This window comes from Palaemon carinicauda, chromosome 44 (assembly GCF_036898095.1).
Source record: "Palaemon carinicauda isolate YSFRI2023 chromosome 44, ASM3689809v2, whole genome shotgun sequence".
NCBI classification, from domain to species: domain Eukaryota; kingdom Metazoa; phylum Arthropoda; class Malacostraca; order Decapoda; family Palaemonidae; genus Palaemon; species Palaemon carinicauda.
This window is the reverse complement of record NC_090768.1, coordinates 2,664,804-2,689,299: the sequence shown is the minus strand read 5'-3', so window position 1 is coordinate 2,689,299 and position 24,496 is coordinate 2,664,804. Positions and strand designations below refer to the sequence as shown.

The 24,496-nt window shown below is 42.9% G+C and overlaps 1 protein-coding gene across 1 annotated transcript in view; it reads left to right on the top strand.

Moving 5' to 3' along the window:
* LOC137634508 (tRNA N(3)-methylcytidine methyltransferase METTL6) overlaps positions 1–4,632 on the top strand; it is a 71,018-nt gene extending 66,386 nt beyond the window's left edge. The window contains exon 6 of the mRNA XM_068366949.1: positions 4,407–4,632. Within this exon, the coding sequence (XP_068223050.1) occupies positions 4,407–4,566 (160 nt within the window). The 3' untranslated portion in view covers positions 4,567–4,632. The remainder of the gene's footprint in view (positions 1–4,406) is intronic.
* Positions 4,633–24,496: the final 19,864 nt, after the last annotated feature.

Here is a 24,496-nt window from a genome sequence, read left to right as displayed (position 1 = left end):
GAAACATGGGAGGCCACCGCCACAAGCGATGGCCTACTTACACGTTTTTTGGCCACTGACAATCTTTGGCACATTTCTTCGCGGTTGCCCCGAATCTGAAGTGGTAGTAGCAAAACTGCGGTGGATGGGAGGTAGTAAGTGGTTGTAGAAGTCGTTCGTTGGGGCGCGAGCGATTGGTGGGTGGTGGGCGGCTTTGTCGCCGCTTCGGCACGTCACGGGGTAGGCGTGTATGTCCTACGGCATTCATGTCAGCTTCGGTCGACGTTGAATAGGCATCCTCGTCGTCAGGGGTGGAGGCGTTGATGGAGGTCTTAAAGTGGCTGTCCATAAGGGCGTCGGCTTTGGTCATCAAGTCCTTTATGGGTAAACTATGGACATCGGGTATGGCAGCGCGTACAGGTTCAGGTAAACGGCGTATCCAAAGGGCACGGAGTAGGTTCACCTCACGAGGAGAGCCGTCTGCGGCAGGTTGAAGGCGAGCGATACTAGTCATTTCCCTGAGGGCAAGCGAAGCCCTTTGGTCCCCCAACGGTTGTTGCGAGAGCTGAAAAAGCTTTGCTATACGGGCGGCTGGCGACGGTGAGTACTGCTGCAGAAGGTATGTTTTGAGGGCGTCATACGCTATTGGGGTGTCTCCTTATTCACAAAGCCAGTCGGATATTTCTGGGAAGGTGTCCTCGGGTATCGCCGCGAGAACATAATCCGCTTTGGTGGTTGAGCGAGTCACGCCCCTGATACGAAAGTGGACTTCAGCGCGTTGAAACCAAGCAAACGCTTCTCTACTGGCGAACGGTGAAAGTTTCAATGGGGCGGTTGCGGCGCCAACTGCTGTAGGAGAGTCCGTCTCCGTCATAGTACCAACGATGGAAGGGCGAGGGAGGTGGGGGTGGAAGGCAGTGGGAGCGAGTCGACTTCCGGGGTCACCAATGTGACAGCGCCGAGTAAGGATGTGAACTCAAAGGCAGGATGCAATAGACTGAGTTGTTTATTAAGGAACACGCTTCTTTATATACAAAACCTCAAGGCAACAGGACATGACCTGTTCGAGAGACAGACAATGTTACAGAGCAAAACGGAGACATGATCATTCAGGTTCTTTTTAGTGCGAGGGAAGAGCGCAGATACAAGCATAATATATACAAAAGGAATTATGTACAATTGTGTGACATACGGTTGGTACACTACACTCAGAGGGAAGGAGGGATTACCCTTAAATCTCCACTGGAGAGGAGTATCGGTTTATATAATAATTCTAGGAGATATCTATCTCCGCCTGAATTGATAAAACGATACACGAGGGTAACCGGGGAACATGTATGAAAGTATACTAAAGCCACTAGGCTAGTAGCCTAGTGGCGGGCGAGAATCGACTACCTTAATCACCGAAACTCTCTCGTATACGATCTCAGAAGAGGAAAATTTATATGCAATCAATGTATCTTACATGCATAAATTGCCTAAATAGCTTCATTTAAATTTAATAACACTAAGAATGTCTATTATATCATGCATGAAAGTAAACTAAAACGCCTAGGCTAGGAAGCCTAGCGTAAAGAAGGTTCGGTTACCTAAGTCGCCGAAACTATTACGAATACAATTGGCATAATATAATTAACTCCTAGCAATGAAGACTGAATAGCTATAGTTATTCATGCTATTTATACCGGGAAAGTCGTTCTGGCTAACTAAATAACTCATTCGTTACGAACAACAGCGTCCATGACGCCTCCGGTTCAGGCAACAGCTCTTCCACTTAATTTAACCTAATTTCACTGTGAGGCAAGAGCTAAAATTTATACAATGTAAAGATCAATTACTCAACTTTCCAGAGGCAGAAGTGGCTGGAGATTGCATGATAAATCCAACAAGATAAGCGTAAACACAAGAGCGAACAGGAAAATCACCGAGCTAGTAGCGCTACACTTAAAGGAATGAAACATGGCGGCGACGATGGTGCCATCTAGATACTCAAGGTAGTAACGGAGGAAGGGTACCTTGATAACGGCTTCCCTTCTATTTTTGCCACTTTCCCTTCGAAGCGAAAACGCTATTCGGGGTGAAGATTGCTATGTGTCGTATCAAGATATACGTCCCCTGATATTATGCGACATCCTTGAGAGAAATTTTAGGATATTCGCGCCAGGAGTTAGAATTCTGGAGACCTAAAGGTAAATTCTCTGGGAATATTACTGTAGTCAAATATACCCTAGGAAGCTACTTAAAGGAACCTTCCATCAGGACGACATGGCCTGAGCCCAAAAATGTGTATACAGTGTAGCCATTTTCCTTCTGATCTTCTTTGTCAATGGAATGGTTCCTTTATAAGCATTTGAACATCTCAGACTTTCACAATTACTAAAGGACAGTTAAAATGAAATTTGTTGTTCGCTCTGTTCAAGGTAAATTAATTAATAAATAAAAACGGGACGACAGAAGTGCTAACTGATTAGCTCATAACACTTGTGAAATCCGTAGAATGATGCGATATGAGTATGCTTTATGGCTCATGCCACCTCGAAACCCCATTGCTTGCCTGCTGTGCAAACCATTTCACTGTTATTTGTAATAGTACCTATCTCTAGTAAAATTAACAAAAATAAAATCTCGCTTGATATTTCACTATAAAAAAAGTATAGGACTATGATTTCTCACAGTATGTCTAATGAAGAAAAATAATATGTCAATAAAAAGATAGTTAAAACATAAATTCTCATGTAACCCCTATCAATAGTTCACGGAACCCTAAGGTTCTCTGGAACCTGTTTGGAATGGCTGATGTAGATCTTCTATAAAAGCTTAAGCTTAATTCATAGATTGAGCATTTCCATCATTTCAAGAAGAGTTCTTCATGGGCTTAAGAATGCTACCCTTGGATTTATGATTTAAAATCAAGTTAGTTAATCCTGAAGAATAAGTCAAGCTAAATTCTGATGATCGTGAAGAATCGTGATTACTGGAAGTGATACTAGGATCTCATATTATATCACCATGGATGATGCATGATTTGTACTCTTTGAGATAGAAGAGCCTCATGAGCCAAAGTAGAAAAGAATATTCTCTGTAAAAATATTAGGTGATTTGGCATGTGTGCCCTGCACATTAACATCAATATGGGGCATACTGTCATGAGGTCCATGAGCATATGTACCAGAATAAAGGGAAGAGCGAGTGCTATGCATGCTGGAAGCGCTACCAATAGGCAACAGATGCAAGACTGAATCAATTATTAAGAGAAAATACTAGATGTAGATATCATCTCTGGCTATACATTGGTCATATGAACTTGGCACTGCAAGTACCTCAGTGTTTGTAGAAAAACTTGATAAAGCTCTTGAAAAATAAGATTTGCAATACAGTAATTAGATGGGACACAGCAAGCCCTTCCAAGTGGAGGTGTCAAATCATGTGGGTAAATTATCTGATAGCTTGTAGATTCTCTTCCTTATGTTTTTACAGAGAACGGAAGATGTAACTTTTCAAGTATTGCAACCTGCAGCAGTAGGCTTTAATTGGGTAGAAGAGGCAGTCTCAGGATACTTGAAGTGCTTCTTACTATGAGACCAGTCTGTATGACCAGTCTTCACTCATTACCTGAGATTTATGCCTTTTCCTATGGTTCATTTAAGGGAAGTAAGGTAATAGCTAAATGCATCTGCAATATTAACAATCTTACTGTCTTAAAGCTTCAACAAAGCTATAAGTCAAAAATATTATTTACTCTGATTAGCTAATGTTAATTGGTTCCAGTATTACATTTCCTTGCTCGTTGCTGCTTACAGCTAATTTGCCATACCACATAAAAGATGAGGGAGATAGATTCTTAGGACTTGTGGATCCATAGGTGAATTATCAGAGCCACCACAACTTTTTTTCTCTCTTAAACAAGACTACAGTGCCTTGGCATTCAAAGATCACAAGTTTGGCTTATTTATAAGCTTTTAATTTGTATGAAAAGTCATAATTTTTCAGGTTAGATGTTTACTCATAAATAAGATGCATTGTGATCTAATTAAGTGCGCTACTATTATAAGAAAAATATAGGCCTTAATATATGTTGATTTTAGATTTTATAAAGTGGAAAAGTTTTTGTAATGCAAATTCTAGAAAGAGTTTTTGATGATTTTTATCTCAAATGGGTGTGAAAAGGGCTGACAAAAGTTTTACAATAGGAATCAATAATCTTTTTAAATTACATTGCAATAATTTTGATGTTTAGAATTGAGAAGACCCGTATATGATAACTTTTGTTAGTCGTGTTTTTCACATTTGCAAATCAAGTTGCAGTAAAATTAATATTTATCTTTTAAACCTGATAACTATAGATATCGTAGATATCTTTATTTGTTATAAGTGCAAACCTATGTACAGTACAATATTTCCCCATCTTTAACAAAGATATTTTTCAGGTCGTATTATTTTACTGAAGAAGAAGTCAAAGATCTTTTTGAAGGTGCAGGATTCCAGCTTGCAAGCAATTCCTATGTGACACGTCAAACCATTAACAAAAAGGAAGGTATCGATGCTCAAAGAATATTCATCCAGGCCAAGTTTGTTAAACCTAGATAGTATAAGGTATACCCATAGAAATTTATTTATGCAAGAAAATTTTATAAAGAATAAATTTGATAAAAAAATCTAGGTTTTTACTTGCATTCCTTTACCTAATTATTTTTAAGCATTAAGCAGTAACATTTTTTTCTTAAATGGGGAAATATTTGATGACTGTTCCTTCTCAGCTCTTTCCATTTCAGGTAAAGGTGTTACTAGCCAACAGTGTCAGTAACTAAAACTCTTCTACCAATTAAACATACAGTAGAGCAGTGTTTATGAATTGTGCATGACCCTAGTTCTCAGTGTATACAGCTTCTCAACAGATAATTTAAGATATTCCTTAGGTAATTTCAATTAATATTTGTTCATAGTTTCTTGAAAATATGTAGAACTTACATCAGACATGTCAGAATTTTATATTATTGGCTTTGTGTTGTAAATATAATTGTGATGATGATAACAGTATTGTTCTTTATTGTTCTATAAAGAATAAATGTTATAATTTTTAATTGGATATGACTACAGTAATGAGATGCAATTAATTCCCTCCATGGTTGAATTTCAGGTTATAGATTTAAGGTGAAATCATCTGTTGAGGCAGAGCAAGTTACAAGCAACTGATAAGAAATTTATTCATTATCATACATATCCTGTGCATGTCAGAAGGTCAGTACTGTATTCTTCTTTGTTGTAATAAGTAAGTATTTTTAAACATCTGACTTACCCGGTGGTTATATATACAGTGGTACCTCTACATACGAATTTAATCCGTTCCACAACTGACTTCGGATGTAGAAAATGTTCGGATGTAGAAACGAATTTTCCCATAAGAATACATTGAAATAGGATTAATCCGTGGTTGAGCCCAAAAACCTATGATATCTCTTTAATAAATTACTACACATAATTACACATGACAATATGCACTCTAAATTAGATAATAGACATGTAAACAAGAATAATTATCAAGAAATAATAAATAAGAAACGGGTTTTTAGCGTCACTTTACTTTAGAAAGTCCAGAGCAGGTGTTGGTCTTGCTACGCAGAGAGGAGACGGACGGGCGGCGAGGAGGTAGAGAGGTTGACTACGATAAACGTACACTACCGTAACTTATTCTAACTTACACTAAGTGAACTTTAACCTAACTTAGCTTATTTATTTTTTTTATTTTTATATTTTATATTTTTTTTTACATTTTCTTTTTTTTTGATGATTAATTTTAATCACTTTCACTCTACACTTAAAATTGATTGAATTTTTTTCTCTTCAATCTTTGCTGTTTTCTTTGTTTCACTTTCTTTCGCTTCACTCTTTGCCGTTTTCTTTGAACCACTTCCTTCCTTTTCATCACGAGTTCGCTTCGTAGTTTTTTTAAAGAAGCTATCGATAGAAAATTGCTTGGTACAGCTTTTCAGAATGTTTCGAAAATAAGTTAGGGAAACATCATCAAACTGCGCAACTACACGACAAACCTGCAATTTCTTTGGATGGTATTTGTCGATGAAGTCGACCACGTCTTGATATTTTCCTAACACCTCTTTTATTTGCGCCGAACCTATTGCAAGTTCACTCACACTCATGCTTTTCAATAATTCCTTGCTTTAATTCTAAAGAAAGCATTTCCTTATTCCTTTTCTCACCACTACCACTACCACTTGCGAAACTAATCCTTTTAGGACCCATGATTTACGTACAATACCGTAAAAGGATGACCGTAAAAAAACATGATTAAAACACAGTTAATAGCTGAACGCACAGGGCACAACCACACGAAGCCGACGAGAACAGAGGAATGTCCCAAGCCACGCTAATTGAGGGTCCCTCTGAGGTAGAAATGCTGCCTTCTATCGGCGGAAATAAAAAAATACATCCGGCGCTATGAGTCTCATCTACGTGCACTGGTATTGTTTACTTTGGGTGTCGAAAAAAAATTCGGGTGTAGAGTAGGAACGTGTTCGAATTGTACTTCGCGTGTCGAAAAATTTGGATACAACCGGTAAGACGAAAATTGCTTACTTCGTGTGTCGAAATAAAATTCGGGTGTAGAGTCGAAAAATTGCTCGAATTTTACTTCGGATGTTGGAAAATTCGGATGTAGATACGTTCGTGTGTAGAGGTTCCACTGTATAGCTTAAGTCCCTGACGTCACGGCAGAAATTCAAAACTCGCGGCAATCGCAGATTGAGTAGCCAGGTGTACCACCAGTGAGCCCTCACGCGACGGTACTTAGAACCACTCCCTGTATCTTCAGATTTTCTCTGCCGCTCACGCAGGCAACATCGTCGGATATTCACTCGTTATTAACCTGAATTTTGGCAGTTATCTTGGTGATGTATTCCCAAATTGGTTATTGGCATTTGCTTAATTTGGTTTTATTTGGTATTTGATCGCTATGTTTATAGCTTAAAAGGTAGGATTAGAAGTTTTTTCAACCTACTGTAAACTAACGAAAAACATAATGGCGGTAGGTAAACACCCCGCCTACTCTATGACGTCACAGTCATATGACGTAAGCTATAGTATGACTTGCAATTTCTTTCTTTTTCTACAAAGAATGATAAGTGAATACTATCTTATAAGATAAAAGGATTATGTTATTTTAAGGAAATTTTTGTCCTTTTAGTATACTTTCTTTAGATAATCTTCGATCTGTTTTCAAAGATTAACTAAACTAGCGTTCAGTTTAATTTACGCTACGCAGTTCTCAGTCGATCGTTACAGTATTACAAATTTCTTTGTATCGTTATTTATGAAAAGTAAATTCTTCTTAAAAACCAAAGTATTTAAGTTTTATAAGATAAAAAGGAATATGTTATTTTACAAAAATATTTGTCCTTTTAGTATTTTTTCTTTTGATAATCTTTTTGCAGAGGATAAAGAAACTTAGGTACAGTTAATTTTACACTGTATTATTCATGACAATCGATATAGTCTCACGATTCTTTGTATCGTTGTTTACTTGTTCGTTTTTGGGAATACTAATTTTTTTCGTATAATATATATAGATGTTCCAATTGTAAAATGTGGCTAATCATCTTTTATTGGAAACCCTTAAGTAATAAGGGTTGTTTACTTCTATATATATATACTTCATTCCTATATCTGTTCATTTAATATTTTATATAAAATATTTTGTTACATTTTATATAGGATTCAGAGAATACCTATTGCTTACTCATTCAAGCCCTTGACAGAATAGTAATATCTCTCACAACGGGCTTGTCTACTTTTGGTCTTATGTGAAAGAGTTCAAAAGTGCAAGTTTTAGTGCTAAATTAGTGCAGTGAATTTTTGCAATACAGTGGAGGGTGCTTCTGCTCGGACTTGTCATTATCCTAGCCTTAGACCTCTTCCAAGCTCCCCAACCCCTGGGAGAAGGAATGTCGATCAGCGAAAGGAAACGAAAAGCGTTAGCTTGGCGCCGAGCGTCTTGTAATCTTAGGTTATTTTTTGTCAATGAATATGGTAGAACTTCTCTGCTACTCTTTGTGATATACAGTGCTGTATTTACAATTTTTGTTATGATTATGCTGAAATATGCATATAAAGTGTCAGACAGTAACTATTATTATTATTTTATTATTATTATTATTATTATTATTAAATGCTAAGCTACAACCCTAGTTGGAAAAGCAGAATGCTATAAGCCCAGGGGCCCCAACAGTGAAAGTAGCCCAGTGAGGAAACGAAATAAGGAAAAATAAAATATTTTAAGATTAGTAACATTAAAATCAATATTTCCTATATAAACCATAAGAACTTTAATAAAACAAGAGGAAGAGAAACTAGATAGAACAGTCCCTGAGTGTACCCTCAAGCAAGAGAACTCTAACCCAAGACAGTGGAAGACCATGGTGCAGAGCCTATGGCACGACCCAAGACTAGAGAACAATGGTTTGATTTTGGAGAAGAGCTGCTTATCATAGCTGAAGAGTCTCTTCTACCCTTACCAAGAGGAAAGTAGCCACTGAACAATAACAGTGCAGTAGTTAACCCTTTGTGTGAAGAAGAATTGTTTGGCAATCTCAGTGTTGTCAGGTGTATGAGGACAGAAAAGAATTTGTAAAGAATAGGTCAGACTATTCAGTGTCTGTGTAGGCAAAGGGAAAGAACCGTAACTAGAGAGAAGGGTCCTATGTAGTACTGTCTGGCCAGTCGAAGGACTCCATAACTCTCTAGCAGTAGTATCTCAATGGGCAGCTGGTGTCCTGGCCAACTTACTACCTAAATAGGGCAAAAGTGTATAATTTGCCCAGAAAAATACACAAACAAGAATATATTATGTTAATCAATCTTGTTCATGTGAGCACATTTGTTATATATTGCATATATTATGTGTGTGTGGGGAGAGATATTTTTGGGATTTGAAGGAAGGGGCATGCCATTGCTTAGTAAATTGCCTATTATATGAGGATTATATTCATATGATCCCCAGTGGTAAGAACTATTACCCCTAAAAGTCCATACTTATACATTCTAAAGTCTATTTAATCAATCTCTACAAAAAACATTGAAGACCAATTTATCAAAATATGAAATATTCGTAGGAAAATTTCTAGTATTGTTCAGAATATTGATAAATGTTTGTCATTCTAAAATGAAAAGATAGAGAGTTTTATAGCTTATAATCTGTATGTTCACTTTAAAAAAAATTATTTATGAAAAATAGTTTGTTTGAAAGTAACTTCTATACATTGATAAAATGATAAAATTAAATTCTAAGGAAATTTCCAGCATACAACTTTTATTGGACAAAATTCTCTTTCAAATGGTTTTTAAATTAAACAAATTGGTTGAGAAACAAAAAAGTAGTAGGAGTTTGAAGTAACCCCTAAATAACTTTGTTTAAATGGGACTGAGTTACTCTCCATAAGCCAGCAGACAAAGCCATTTGAAAAATGTGCAATGACAGCCCTTCGAATGAGCACATGGTCAGATGGGATTATTGCATTTGCAATTTGCATTCCAAAGAGCAATAATCTCATTTTAGTATGCCAGGATGGCTTCAATCCACCCATCCATCACCACTTTCACAACAGCACATAAGTGTATCATCATGCGCTTGTGAGAAATAACATGAACGCCCTTCACGGCTTCACATAAGACCAGGATGGAGTGTTGCCTTGTAACAACTTTTTCATCTAATTTTTTTGCTAGGTAAGGTGATTTTACAGTACAAGGTGTTGCATATTCCTGTTTTTTACTAAGAATTATTATTCTTTATTAATTTCTCATGGGTAATAATTTATTCACTAAATAACATCACAAACCTTTAAAATTGAGTGTATATGTGTATTTATGAACATGTGGAATGCATCAAGTGAATTTCTTCTATTTCTTATGTTAAAAATTGTTTTGCTTTACTAGCATTTTGGGTAGCAAGCTTGCTTCCGGAATGAATTAAACTTGTAAAACGAGGTACTACTATAATTTAAAAGAGAGGATAGGCAGTAGAATATATGGACACTGTGAAAATTATCTGTAAAATAGACTAACCCAATGAATCATTCAGTAAGCTATGGAATGCCAAATTCTGTTAGAACAAGGTGAATGGTGAAATACCAGTGTGAAAGGTCCCTCATAATAAGAGAATACTGTGATGTGTAAACACCTTGAGATAGACAAAAGGGATCTAGAACTGAGGGGATGCACCTTTTTCCCCAGTTTAACTCCAAATATCTTTCTATACTCTTTATATTTCTCTTAACTTCAATCTCCTCTATATTCTAGCAGCTTTTTCCCATCTTGCTATCCAACATCAGTGATTCCAGGTTTGTCTTGGATACAATTTGATATAAATGGTGTGAATATTTTGTTAAAGTTCACTGTTTGTATGAATGGGTCAAGAGGTCGTGGTTGACAAGATAATTGTATATGAAGCTATTTGTGATCCAGCTGCCCCAAAGATGGTTTGGACTTCTTTGACAGATATATCCACAAGGTTAAGGTCATTGGAATCCAGGAGATGATGGAGAAGGCCTGACTATTATAATTAACTGCAAGCCTAGTAGTACAAACAAGATGGAACTGTCCGGGAAGATCTGAATGTGAAGGAGGGTCAGAATTATAAAAAAATCTTATGCAACGTGCGTAACTGAACGACGGTGCCAGAGATTAATATGTAGATCAAGAATAAGATATCTAATAGCCTGTAAGTTCCTGTCCAACAAATTAAGATGAGAATCAGCAGCTGAAGACCAGACAGGAGAACAATACTCGAAAGAAGGTAGAATAAAAGAATTAAAAACTTCTTCAGAATAGATTGATCACCAAAAATCGTAAAAGACTTTCTCAATATGCCAAATATTTGTGCAATTGAAGACACAGACCTAATGTGTTTCTCAAAAGTAAACTTGCTGTCGAGAATCACACCTAAAATTTTAAGAGCCATACAGAGTTAAAGAAACATTATCAATGATGCGATCTGGGTGTTGAGGAGCAACTGTTCTTGATCTTACAATCATACTTTGAGTTTTGTTAGGATTAAACTTCATGCCCCATAATTTTCACTATGCACTAATTTTAGCTAGATCTCTACTAAGGGATTCAACAACCTCATATCTACATTCTGGAGATGGAATTAATGCAAAGAGAGTAGTATCATCTGCATATCCAAAGCGCTTGTTTTCTAGGCCAAACCACATGTCATGTGTATATGGTATGAAAAGTAATGAGCCAAGAACACTATCCTGTGGTGCCCATCAACAACCATTCTTAGCGCTCTATTACGTAAAAATTCAATAATGATGCTGAGAAAAGACCTTCCCACTCCCAACTGTTTGAGTTTAGAAATAAGGGTGTCATGATTAACACGGTCAAAGGCAGCACTAAAATCAAGGCCATTCATATGAACTTCGTGACCACAATCAAGGGATTTCTGTATAGCATTGGAGATTATAAGAAGGGCATCACATGCTCCAAGGCCTTTATGGCCTTTATGAAAGCCAATTTGCATATTAGGAAACAGATGATTACCTTCAGCAAACTTATTTAGACCTTTTGCCGAAAGATATTCAAAAACTTTAGATAATATGGGGGTTATGGAAATTGGGCGATTATCAGTTGGACTTGAGCTACCACAAACACATTCACATAGCAGAGTTACATTACCCATTCTCCAACAAGTGCTTAAAACTCCTCTTCTTGTTAACTTGCACAAAATAACATATCTTTGGAACTAAATAATCTGCAGTCTTTATAAAAAACAAAGGAAAAATACCATTTGGGTCCACACCTCCATAAGTATTAAGGTCCATCAAGAGAACTTTAATTTCATAAGATTGAAAAGCTAAACTAGTACGTTTAACCTTAGCAAAACAGGAATTTGTAATGTCACTAATGATAGTAAAAACGAGAATTTGTTTATCACTAATTATGGTAAAACTAAAATTTGTAGATGTCACTAATGATGGTAAAGTGGAATTTGTATGTCACTAATGAAGGTAAAACGAGAATTTGTATGTCACTAATGATGGTAAAATGAAAATTTGTAAATGTCACTAATATTAGTAAAACAAGAATTTGTATATTTCACTAATTATGGTAAAGCGAGAATTTGTATGTCACTAATGATGGTAAAAATAAGAATTTGTTTGTTTGTCACTAATGATAGTAAAAGTAAAATTTGTATATGTCACTAATGATGGTAAAAACAAGAATTTGTTTGTTTGTCACTAATGATGGTAAATCTAAAATTTGTATGTTACTAATGATGGAAAAACAAGAATTTGTTTGTTTGTCACTAATGATAGTAAAACTAAAATTTGTATGTCACTAGTGATGGTAAAAACAAGAATTTGATTGTTTGTCACTATTGATAGTAAAACTAAAATTTGTATATGTCACTAATAATGTTAAATGATGGTAAAACAAGAATGGGTATGTCACTAATGACGGTGAAAACAAGAATTTGTTTGTTTGTCACTAATGATAGTAAAACTAAATTGTTCCAACACGGAGTACTTACCTTGAACTACTTTCTTAGGAGTATCTGGGATATCCTCCCATCCGACCAGAGTTTTGTGTAGTTTACCCTACTCCCGTTTTCTGTGAGGGTTAACCTCAGGCGGAGTGATACGCGCCCTGAGGCTAACCCCGGGTCAGGGAGCATGCTTGCTCAGGTCTCGACCTCCAGTAAGTTCTCTGGTCGTGGCGCGATAACATCTCGACGCTCTCCTTAATCCCAGTGCGACTCTTTGTGTCCCCGACCCCCTTTGTGTCTCGCGTGGTCCCCACATGGTATACTTGTGCCTTTCCCTTTGTGTCTCCGCGGTCCCACGTGGTACCTTTGTGCTTCCCTTGTTCCTTCCCTTTGCGTTCCTGTGTCTTGCGGAGTGTTACTAGTGCGACATGGAGCATCCCCACTTTTGTCCTGGGCATATGGTCGGAAAGTCGTGTGGTGCTTTCCTGTAGAAACCGGAATTGGACCCGCATTCCTTGTGTTCGTCGTTGTAGGGGCAGAGTGTGTTCCCCTACGGCCACATGCCTGGAGTGCGAATCGTGGAACGAAGTGCAGTGGGTGCCCTTCGGCACTAAGAAGAAGAAGGCGTCCAAGAGGTCGCCTAAGAAGGCAAGCATCTCTTCTCCCCTTGCGTCTCCAGGAGTGTTGTCAGATTGAGCCTTCCTACCACCTTCCCCTACCCAGAGTAGGGGACGAGGTAAGTCCGTTGCGGGAAAGAAGCCGGCGGCCCTTCCCCAGAAGTCTGTATTGCAGGATAGTGGGGTAGTGGCATCATTCCAGGCAAGTGAGGGGCCTGAGGGAGGGACGGTTGTGTGTTCAGAAAACGGAGCCCTGGTGCTTGCGGGGCACGTCTCATCAGATGACCCTATGTGGGGTAAAAATGTTCCTGCCTCTTCTCCCGCCTCTTGGGCGTGCTTTTCAGGTACCTCTGCAGCCGAGGGCGCCATCGGGAAAGACGACTCACCGCCATCAGACTCCCTCGGGTGGGTACCTCCGAGGACGCCCTGCAGGTTCCCGTTGAGAATGGAGGAAGGCTTCGGAACCTGGTTCCCCAATGAAGAACGCCCACGCTCCCCTCCAGCGCCGTCGACTACCTTACCAGACATCTTCTTGCAGCCCCCGTCTTCCGCCGATCGTCGAGTTATACCTCCAGCGGCTCTTCGCGCGCGCGCCCCGCCGACGAGTTACGACGCGTCGTCAGACTCTTCAGCCGTAGCGGCTTCCTGTTCCTCGGAGGGCGAGACCCGAAAGAAGTCCCGAAGACGTCGTGAGAGGTCCCGGAGGAGACACTCTTGTTCCCGCTCACGCTCCAGGTCTCGCCACGGGGGTAGATGCTCCAGGTCCCCCAGAAGGAAGTTTAGAAGAAGTAGATCTCCTGGAGAAGAATGGGTAGTTATCCGGCGTAGCAAGCTCGTCGAGCTCTCAGCAGTTCCGAGTTCTTCAGGTTGGCGCCCCTGATCCAGAACTCCAGAGAGATTCACATAAAGCGGCAGATTTGACCGACGGAGGGATACGTCGTTTCCGGCCCCATCGAACAGGCGTAAGGCCGCGAAGGTTCCGGCTCAATCCGCCCAGCAGAGAGAGTCGCCCCTTTGGTTTGGCAGCCACGTCCCGTCCTCAAAGGTGTCTCTTCAACGTCAGGAGAAGGAGAGACAGCTCCCCCCGTCGGGCAAGCCCACGGAAGCCAGGTCCTCCATGACGAAGGATAGACCTAGGACGGAGGTGCCCGTCGCTACGGCAATACCCGTCCTTCGTCCAGAGCCATATACGGAGGCCCCCGTCGGAGGGGCTCCGTCCCGAGCAGCAGATCGCCCTACGTAGGACATGGAGGATAACATGTAGGGCTCAACAGCGGAGGTCTCGGCATACAGGAGAGTGATAGGGCTCATCAGGAGCCATCACAGGATAGAAGAGCCCGAACCCTCCTCCGAGGAAGCCTGGCGCTCTAGCCTAAACAGACTGGTAGAGGCCCCTGTCCAGCAAAGACCGTCTCTAGCACTCCCGGTGGCCAGGGATGTTAGGCTGGGTAGAACCCACGTGAACAAAATCGTGGCCAACCATGCTGAGGCTCCCAAGACCCAGAGTTCCTCCAAGCTGCTCCAAGGCCTGAGGTCGCAGAGCAAATTCTACCTTCCAGAGAGACAGCGGCCAGGTGCCTGTAAGGTAGAACCAGCGCTCGAGGTTTTAGGTCAAGGAGGACCTGAAGATAGAGCCTCGACGGACCCGGTCTGTTTCTCGCAGCCGGAGGCAACAATGATGGAGGAGATAGCCAAAGATCTGGTCAACGTGTCTTCCTGGCTGGACTGGTGGGCCTCCGCCCTTGTAGGCGTCCAGTCCTCCTATGACCTCACGGTCCCGGAAAATCAGGCCTTACCGAAGGAGCTGATTAGCTCTGGAGGTAAGGCCTTAAAATTTCTTTCCTACCAGTCTCTAGCACAAGCTGCCAACTGGGTCCTGCGGAGGAGGGACACAGTCCTTAACAAGATAACCAGGCGTATCCCAGACAGGGAAGCGAGAGCCTTGAGAAGTCTTCCCCTGTGGGACGATTCCCTTTTCCCCCTGAAGGCAGCGGAAGAAATAATGGAAAGGGTCAGAAAACGAAAAGAAGTGGGTGATCCCAGACCCCAGTCGGTGAGAAGACCTATCCACAGAAGGACCACTTCCGATGTTCCTCCCCCTCCTCGGGCCACGCCTAGCCAGCCCAGGAGAGACGCCCCAGCGACGGCTTGGTCACAACCATCGCAGCCCTCCCGTAGGGGAACAACGTCGGCTCAGTCCTCCTTTAGACCTTCCTACATGGCAGCCAGGAGAGGGCGTGCAGGCCGCTCCTTCAGAATAAGATAGGGAGAGAGGCCCCCTACTCCTGCCCAAGCCTCAGGTGGGGGGATGCCTCAGACATTTTTGGCAAGCATGGAAAGACCACGGTGCGGACCCGTGGACCGTAACAGTTCTGAAAGAAGGGTACAGGTTACCCTTCCTAGCAGAACCCCCGCCTCTAATACCAGACCTACGAGCAAAATGGTTGGCTCCCAAGGACCCCATGAGAAGGACAGCTCTGCAAGAGGAAGTCTCGGCGATGCTGGCGAAGGGAGCGATAGAACCAGTCCAGGACCCGGGCCCGGGGTACTACAGCAGACTCTTCCTGGTGGAGAAGGCAACTGGAGGTTGGAGGCCGGTCATAGACCTCTCAACCCTCAACAAGTTTGTGTGCAAGACCGACTTCAAGATGGACACCCCAAAGTCGGTCCTGGCGTTCTTGAGGGAAGGGGACTTCATGATGTCCATAGACCTCAAGGACGCATACTTCCAAATCCCAGTCCACCCCTCCAGCAGGAAGTACCTAAGGGTGAAATGGGGTGCCCAAGCTTTGCAGTTCAAGACCCTCTGCTTCGGGCTGTCCACAGCTCCTCAAGTCTTCACGAGGGTCTTCACAACAGTCGCAGTATGGGCACACGAACAGGGCATCCGCCTGATTCGGTACCTGGACGACTGGTTGTTACTTTCAGCCTCAGGGGAAGTACTGAGGGAGCAAGGCGTGAAGCTACTGCGGTTCTGCAATGTCCTGGGCATCATCATCAACCTGGAGAAGTCTCAATTGATACCCTCCACCAGGATGACCTACCTCGGAATGGTCCTGGACTCCCGGTTGGCGAGAGCCTTCCCTTCCGCGGAGAGACGAGACAACTTGGACCAGATCCTCCGCCCATTCCTGTCGGGCCAGCCCAGGAGACCGAAGGACTGGCAAAGATTGATAGGCCATCTCGTATCATTGGAGAAACTGGTTCCCCAGGGGAGGCTCAAGCTCAGGGGGGCCCAGTGGAATCTGAAGGAGCTCTGGAACCAGAGGGACTCCCCCCACAAGGTGATTCCTGTTCTCCCGGAAACGAAGGAAGTCCTGGAGTGGTGGCACAGCAGATCGAACACACTCAAGGGTATGCCCTTCGCAGCCGACCCTCCCGAGATGCTCCTGTTCACGGACGCATCCAAGGGGCGGTGTGGTGCCCACCTCCTCGGAAGGTCAGCAAGAGGCAGCTGGACGGACGAGGAGAAAGCTCAGCACATAAACGTCTTAGAAATGAGGGCAGTTCGAAGGGCGTGCCTAGAGTTCGTTAATCTACTCCGAGGGAACACCGTGGCACTGATGTGTGACAACGCCACAGTGGTGGCCTACATAAAAAAGCAGGGAGGACTAAAATCGTAGGAGTTCATTCCGGGAAAAAGGGACGTCCTGGCCGACGGCCTCAGCAGGATGGGACAAGTAGTAGGAGCCGAGTGGTCCCTACACCCAGAAGTGGCCAAAGTCATCATCCAAAAAGGGGGGTCGCCAGTGATGGACCTCTTTGCAACAAGACTGAATGCACAGCTCCCCGTGTTTGGTTCTCCTCTGCCAGACCCAAGAGCGGCATTAGAGGACACCTTCCAGCACCCTTGGGACAATCTCGATGTTTACGCCTTCCCTCCTTTCGCGATGCTCAGGCAGGTGCTCAACAGAGTAAGGAGGGCCCACAACCTGAAGATGTCTTTGGTAGCGCCCTGGTGGCCGGAGAGAGAATGACTCGTGGATCTAAAGATACTAGCGTGTCTTCCACCTTGGCCCCTCCCGGACAGGCCAGACCTTCTCCGGCAGCCCCACTTTCAAAGGTTCCACGAGAATCCTCGGTCCCTCCTCCTTCACGCGTGGAGGTTATCGAGCGTCTCCTGAGGAAGGAAGGCTATTCGTCGGGAACAGCAGCAAGGATGTCAGGGTATCTGAGACGTTCATCGGCAGCAGTCTACCAAGCAAAGAGGGCCACTTTCACTAAGTGGTGCTCCGCCAGGAACATTAAGCCACTGAAGGCCTCCATTCCGGAGGTTGCGGACTTCTTGGTCTATCTCAGGGACGTGGTCAGCATGTCTATTCCGGCCATCAAGGGAGTCCGTGCAGCGTTAGGCCAAGTTTTCCTCCTGAAGGGCATCAACCTGGGAGCCTCTAGGCATATTTCGATGCTCATCAAGAGTTTCGAGCAGGCATGCCCCCCTCAAGCTGTTATGGTGCCACGCTGGGATGTGGCCAGGGTCCTGAAGATGTTATCAGATCCCCTGTTTGAGCCCCTAAAAGACATTGTAGACAAGGATCTCACCCTCAAGACTGTTTTTCTGCTGGCGTTGGCCTCAGCAAAAAGGGTAGGGGAGATTCATGGACTGTCTTACGAAGTCTCGCACTCGAAGGGTTGGCGAGAGGCTTCCTTCAAGTTTGTACCATCCTTTGTAGCTAAGACCCAGAATCCAGCCGTGTGGGATCCCAGGTTTGAGGGCTTCTCAGTACCAGCAATTCCTCGCTCGGACAACCCGAAGGACTTAAGGCTATGCCCTGTCAGGGCAATAAGGAAATACCTAGAGAGGATGGCTAGACTTCGGCCTGGTATCAAAAGTCTTTTTGTCTCCACAGGCTCAGTGAAGAAGCCAGTCTCAAAGAACACTATCTCCTTCTGGCTGCGGCATTTGATTATCAGAGTCTACAGTAGTGCGGGAATTCCCCTGCCGGGCAAGCCCAGGCCCCACGACATTAGGGGTCTAAGTACCTCGTTAGCATTCGAGAAGAATATGGTAGTGGGCCAGATCCTGAGAGCAGGCACCTGGGCTAACCAGTCGACCTTCATGGCTCATTACCTGAAGGACTATTCGAGGAAGTCCCTGGACGGGTTCTCAATAGGAACCGTCATCTCCACGCTCCAAACGATTTAATGGCGTAGCCCCAGAAACAACCGCGAATGGTAAGACCAAGAGAGACAGGTTCGTTCCTTAACCCCCCTTGTTCTTCCTTCCACTATTTCCGCTCGAAGATGGACTCGGGTAGTCCCCCTGAGCCTGTTTCAAGACACGCGATCATCGGAAGGACATGTCTCACAGGAATTCTTGCAGAGGTGAGTTACTTAGACACTAAGATGAGCTTTTTGTGTAGTTTTCCCTATTTTCCGTGTTTCCTGAATGGCAACAGAACCTAGCCTCCTATCTAGGTTCCCCTGATTATGCTTAGCTCGGTCTCTAGGTCTAGAAGGCCACTCCCACCTCCTAAAGTGTAAGTCTCCTAAGAAAGTAGTTCGAGGTAAGTACTCCGTGTTGGAACAAATCACAAATTTTAAGTACTGTAATTTGTATTTTTCCTAACAGTACTTACCTCGAACTACTTTTGGGTAATGGCCCACCCTTCCTTCCCCGAGTGCCTTACTGGACCTCCTAAAAACCTAAGATACCAAGAACTTACTGGAGGTCGAGACCTGAGCAAGCATGCTCCCTGACCCGGGGTTAGCCTCAGGGCGCGTATCACTCCGCCTGAGGTTAACCCTCACAGAAAACGGGAGTAGGGTAAACTACACAAAACTCTGGTCGGATGGGAGGAGATCCCAGATACTCCTAAGAAAGTAGTTCGAGGTAAGTACTGTTAGGAAAAATACAAATTACTTAAGATTTGTGATATTTGTATATGTCACTAATGATGGTAAAATGAGAATTTGTATGTCATTAATGATGGTAAAAACAAGAATTTGTTTGTTTGTCACTAATGATAGTAAAACTAAAATTTGTATATGTCACTAATGATGGTAAAATGAGAATTTGTATGTCATTAATGATGGTGAAAACAAGAATTTCTTTGTCACTAATGATAGTAAAAGTAAAATTTGTATATGTCACTAATGATGGTAAAAACGGATTTTGAGCAAAGCGAAAAATCTATTTTTGGGTGATATCGCCATGTCGTCCTGATGTAAGGTTCCTAATAGTAGCTTCTTAAGGGATATATGTACTACAGTGATATTCCCAGAGAATTTACCTTTAGGTCTCCAGAATTCTAACTCCTGGCGCGAATATCCTTAAAATTTCTCTCAAGGATATCGCATAATATCAGGGGATGTATTCTTGACACGCCACCTAGCAATCTTCACCTCGAATAGCGTTTAGGCTTCAAGGGGGAAAGTGGCAAAATTAGAAGGGGGAGCCGTATCAAGGTACCCTACTTCCCATACTATTGAGTATCAAGATAGCGCCATATCCAAGATGGCGGATATTCCTTGTAGCATTGAGCATGGTGCTACAGATACAGTAGTTTCGGGAGGGATTCTGTGAAGACCTTTTCTATAGAAAAGGAGGGTGGGTCCATCAGGAAGACATGGCGATATCACCCAAAAATAGATTTTTCGCTTCGCTCAAAATCCGTTTTTTGGGCTCAAGCCATGTCGTCCCGATGGAAGTTTACCAGAGTATTACTGTATCTGTGGATTTTCATCAGTGCCTTAACCTTGGGACAATATTTCTATGGTCATCTGGACCACTTGAGACAAATGACGTTTGCGTTATCCGTCATTATCACTAATCATAAACAATGTTAGTGCTTCCTGCCCCCTACAGGGAAGAGTCATTCTAGACGGTAGAAAAGGGGCCTCAAGGTTAGCATATATTGTATGAACAAACATAAGTATTCACTGGGTATACAAACGGTCTCACGGTTTGTATATGTTGTCGGAACAATATCAGTGTCCATTATATCCATTGTTTGTAAGCATACAATGATATGAGGTTTATTTACATGAGTAAATCAAAGAACTCTGGCATCTTAAATATGCAAATTGCCGGGCGAATTAGGACGCAATTACATTCTAATAGACATTTATTTCTAATAAATGACTAGATGAAATAACAAGTGAAACAAATGTAGCATGATAAAGGAATTATACATGTGACATATACAGAAATTATTTTCCTTTTTAAAGGGAAGAAATGATGAGTGCCACTCTCAGACTGAAGAAAATATTTTTAATAAATTTTTCCTTTATAATTTCTGTAAATTTTGTATCCTATCGACACTGTACTACGTATACACGGCACGACTGTTATCTGTATAATTCCACACCTGAGATTTTGAACAGATTTAGTGTCACCATGGTAACACTCATTTAAAGGGTGTCACACTGAAAGTGCTGACACCTTCTCCCTTTAATTGACAGTCCCAATCAATTAACTGATCATCGCAGAATTAGACGACAGGTTTTAATACACTACCTGCCGCCACCACATAATGCTTCAGTTCATGGACCTGCTTAGCATAGTGTTTGTAGAACACTCTGGATGATTTCCATCCAGTATATGAGCGAAAACGCTCAAAGTCCATATACTGAAAAATGTTCAGTAATGAAGCAATTTTCCTCGGATCATGACCTGCGGGAGTACTGTCAGGATCTGCTCTGCGAATAAAGTAGGTGAGCTTCGCCCTCAGTTGTTTTAAGGATAAGTTTGATCCAGAGGTTTCTCCTTTAAAGAGCTGTCCTCCCCTGAAGTCTGAAGTTCTACGAAGATAGACCTTTAGACACTCTACAGGACATGAAGAGACATCTTCCTTCAGAGGGCAGATTCTCCAGGGACCCCACCTCTTAGTGGGTAGCTTGTTCTTAGCGAGAAAGGTTGGATCAGGAAAGAGATTCAGTTCTCCCGCTTTTGTGAACTGAATGTGGCCCTCATCTCTAGATAGGGCCACTATTTCACTAACTCTAGCCCCAGAGGCTATAGCGAACAGAAAAATAACCTTTTGGGTTAGATCCTTGAGGGAACAATCTTCATTGTTCACAGATGAGGCATAATGTAGGACCTTGTCCAAAGACCATGAGATGGGCTTTGACAGTGCTGCAGGCCTAAGCCTTGCGCATGCCTTCGGAATCTTATTAAAGATTTCATTCGCTAGATCCACTTGAAAGGCATATAGAAGAGGTCTAGTCAAGGCTGACTTGCACGTAGTTATTGTGTTGGCCGCCAGACCTTGATTATGAAGGGCGACAAAGAAGGACATAGAAGTTCATTGAAATTTCTTTCAGTCCTTTTGCTTTTACAAAAGCAACCCACTTTTTCCAAGATGACTCATATTGTCTTCTAGTTGACATAGACTTGTATTCTATTAAAAATTCTATATTGCCTTCTGAGATCCCAAATCTTTTCCTAACCGCTAGGGCAAGAAAGTCATGAAATGAAGGGTTTGGGCTCTCTGTGATAAATCGAAGGCAATTAACTTCTGAACCTTCTGAGTACCAGGGCCAGCCTCAGCCTCAGTTCCTTCACTAAAGGGATCTGGTTGCTCTTGGGCTACTTGGGAGCTAACAGAGCCACTCCTCCCTGGAAGGATCTCAGCATGTTGAGGACCTTCAGCAGGAGATTGGATGGGACGAACAGGAATTCCTGAGTCCATCCCTTCCATACTAGAGACATGGTGTCTGTTATCTCCACTAGAGGATCCTCGTTTGGGGCTACATATCGAGGTAGTTTCTTGATGACGCTCATGACGAAGAGATCGATCTGCAGCTCGGGGACTTGTTCCCATCTGGGAGAGAATAGGTCTGCGTCTGTGGACCATTCTAACTCTGTCGGCTTGAGCCCGAGTAGAGCACCCGCTGTCACATTGCGGATCGATTGTACGTGAACTGCTGATAGGTGCCATTCTTTTAGGCAAGGGATGGCTAACATCACCTAAACTACATGAGACGCTCTCTAGCCTTGTTGGTTCCGACGTCTCATTAATGCTTCGATGTCCCACATCAGCCTGAGGAGGTCTGATCTGCATGGAGAGAGTTTCCCCAACCACGACAGGACTAACATGGCCTTGGATAGAAATGACCGAATCCCTTGGATTTTCTTCTGATGGGAGTGAACACCCCATTCTTCCGACTAGGCATCCATGCGGATGATCTTCAATGGTCAGGGTAGTAGCAAGGGCACGGTCTTCAATAGGCTTTTGGCCTTTGACCATTGTTACGGAAGCGATTAAGGAAAGACTGATATCGGTCCTTTTAGATCTCTTCGACCGTTTGATGCGTATCTTCTCCAGACTTAACGCATCTTTCAGCAGTGCTCTTAGCACTGGGTCTGTCACTATTGTGAACTGGAGAGAGTTCAGAACTCCTCTCTGTTAGCGTCTTGGAATCCTAACTGATTACCATAGTCTCTTGACCGACCCTGCGATCTCCTTTTACATCCCCAAGGGAAAGGAGAGCGGGTGTGACCACAGGTCTCAATGGTTTTTTAACCATTGAAGCCTTTGAGCTGGAGAGAATCGAGACTTCTTGAAGCTGATCTTGCATCCCCGATGTTTCAGGAACCGGATCACTTCCTTGGATGCTCATAGACCAGCCACTTCGGATGCTGCCAACCCCAGCCTTTCGTCCAGGTACTTTGTTACCTGAACCATTTCTAGGCTTTGTTTTTGCGTGACTGTGTCCGCCAATCCCGTGAAGATACTTAGGACTGTGTTTAGTGCGACAAGTATCTTTCCTAGGACATACGTTATCTTCTGTAACTTGAATCCTAGGTATGAAGAGAGGGGGCGACTGACTGGAAGCTGCCAATAGGCATCTTTCAGGTCTGACAAGACTGTGAACACCCCTTTTTGAAATAGGGTCCTTATGTTCAGAAGGATTAACATTCTGAACTCGCTGTTTTATTTGAACTTGTTGAGTGGCGACAAGTCCAGAATGACTGAGTTTTCTTGAGTCGTCCTTCTTGTGAACACCAAATAGCCTTCCCTGGAATTCGATGAACTAAACTTTCCTTACCACCTGTATGCTTTAGAGTTCTAAGGTATACTCTTCCAGGACGGGGTTGGAGTGTAGGAAGAGTTGAGGAAATGATGGTGGAGGCATGTCTATTTTCCATCCTAGTCCCATCTTGATTAGGCCTTGGATCCAAGGATCGAAGGTCCAGCGATCCTGAAGGAGCCTCCTTCCTACCAGAAGTGTCTCTTTGCTTCGCCTGATCAGAAGGTTTACATCTTCAACCGCCTGCCTGTGGCACCACGGTCATCGAAACTGTCGGATGTTGTTGAACAGCCCGTGGAAAATTTCTAGACTTTTCCGTCTTCCTTTTAGGTTGGGGACCCACATCCGTGGAAGACTTTCTCTTTGAAAAGATGCCCCACTTCTGGAGAAGTCCTATGTTCTCCGTGGTGGCTTTCTTAATCACCTCTTTAACTACCTCATTTGGAAAGAGGTCTCTATCCCAGATGTTGGAAGATATTAGCTTTCTGGTTTCGTGTTTCACTGTTGCGGCAGCGAACACAAACTCCCTACAGGCTCTCCTAGTCTTTATAAAGGCATAAAGGTTTTTTACTAAGGTGGCCATATGCATTTTGGCCAAGACCATGAGCATGTCTGGGGTACTTTGATGGGCTGAACACAACTCTATGCAGTTCTTTAGGGATAGGGAGGCTGCAAGTCTCTCATTTGTCTCTTGTTCCTTGCACAAAAGAAACTCAGAAAGTTTAGGTAGATTCTCGCTAAACTGTCGTCTAGCGACATCCGCGTCTAGTTTTCCTACTGAAAAGGTAGAGTGGACTTCCTTCCAATCCTTCTCCTGCATGGGAAAGGCTGGTGACAGAGGCTTGCACTCCTTGAGTGCAGGACATGGTTTACCTGCCTCCACTGCCTTGGCAACAGATTTAAATGCCTTCCACGTAAAGGGGAATGATATTGAAGCAGGAGAAAGAAAGGTAGGGTGTCTGTTACTTAGTGTGAACACTTTCGAGACTGAGTAACCCGCCTTTCTCAGGCTACTTGACAAGATAGCCTGTGCCTTATCATGGTTGGGAATCATGACCTCCTTCAGTTCCATTTCTTTTCTTGACGTTGGTTCATGCTTCAGTCAAATGAAGCAATTAGGGAAAGCATCAAAGCTTGGCCAAAACTGGATTTCGTCTAAAGGAACAGCACCTATCTTCTCCGAGATGTAGAGTTTGCCGTCTAAAATCAGCATGAGCTCCGCATACCTCCAGGGATTGGTTTTGGAGCATGTCGTAAGGTCTTGGTCTCTGGGTCGTTTGTATGACCCTTGGGGAGTGACAAGTGGAGCTTCACCGAGCTCTATCTTGAATTTCGCTTCCTCCTTTTCACCTTGTGTGCGAAAGTTTTCTATTAGACCCTGCATATGGGCCAGTAATTGGTCCATTTTGTCTAATAGAGGGGTAGAAGG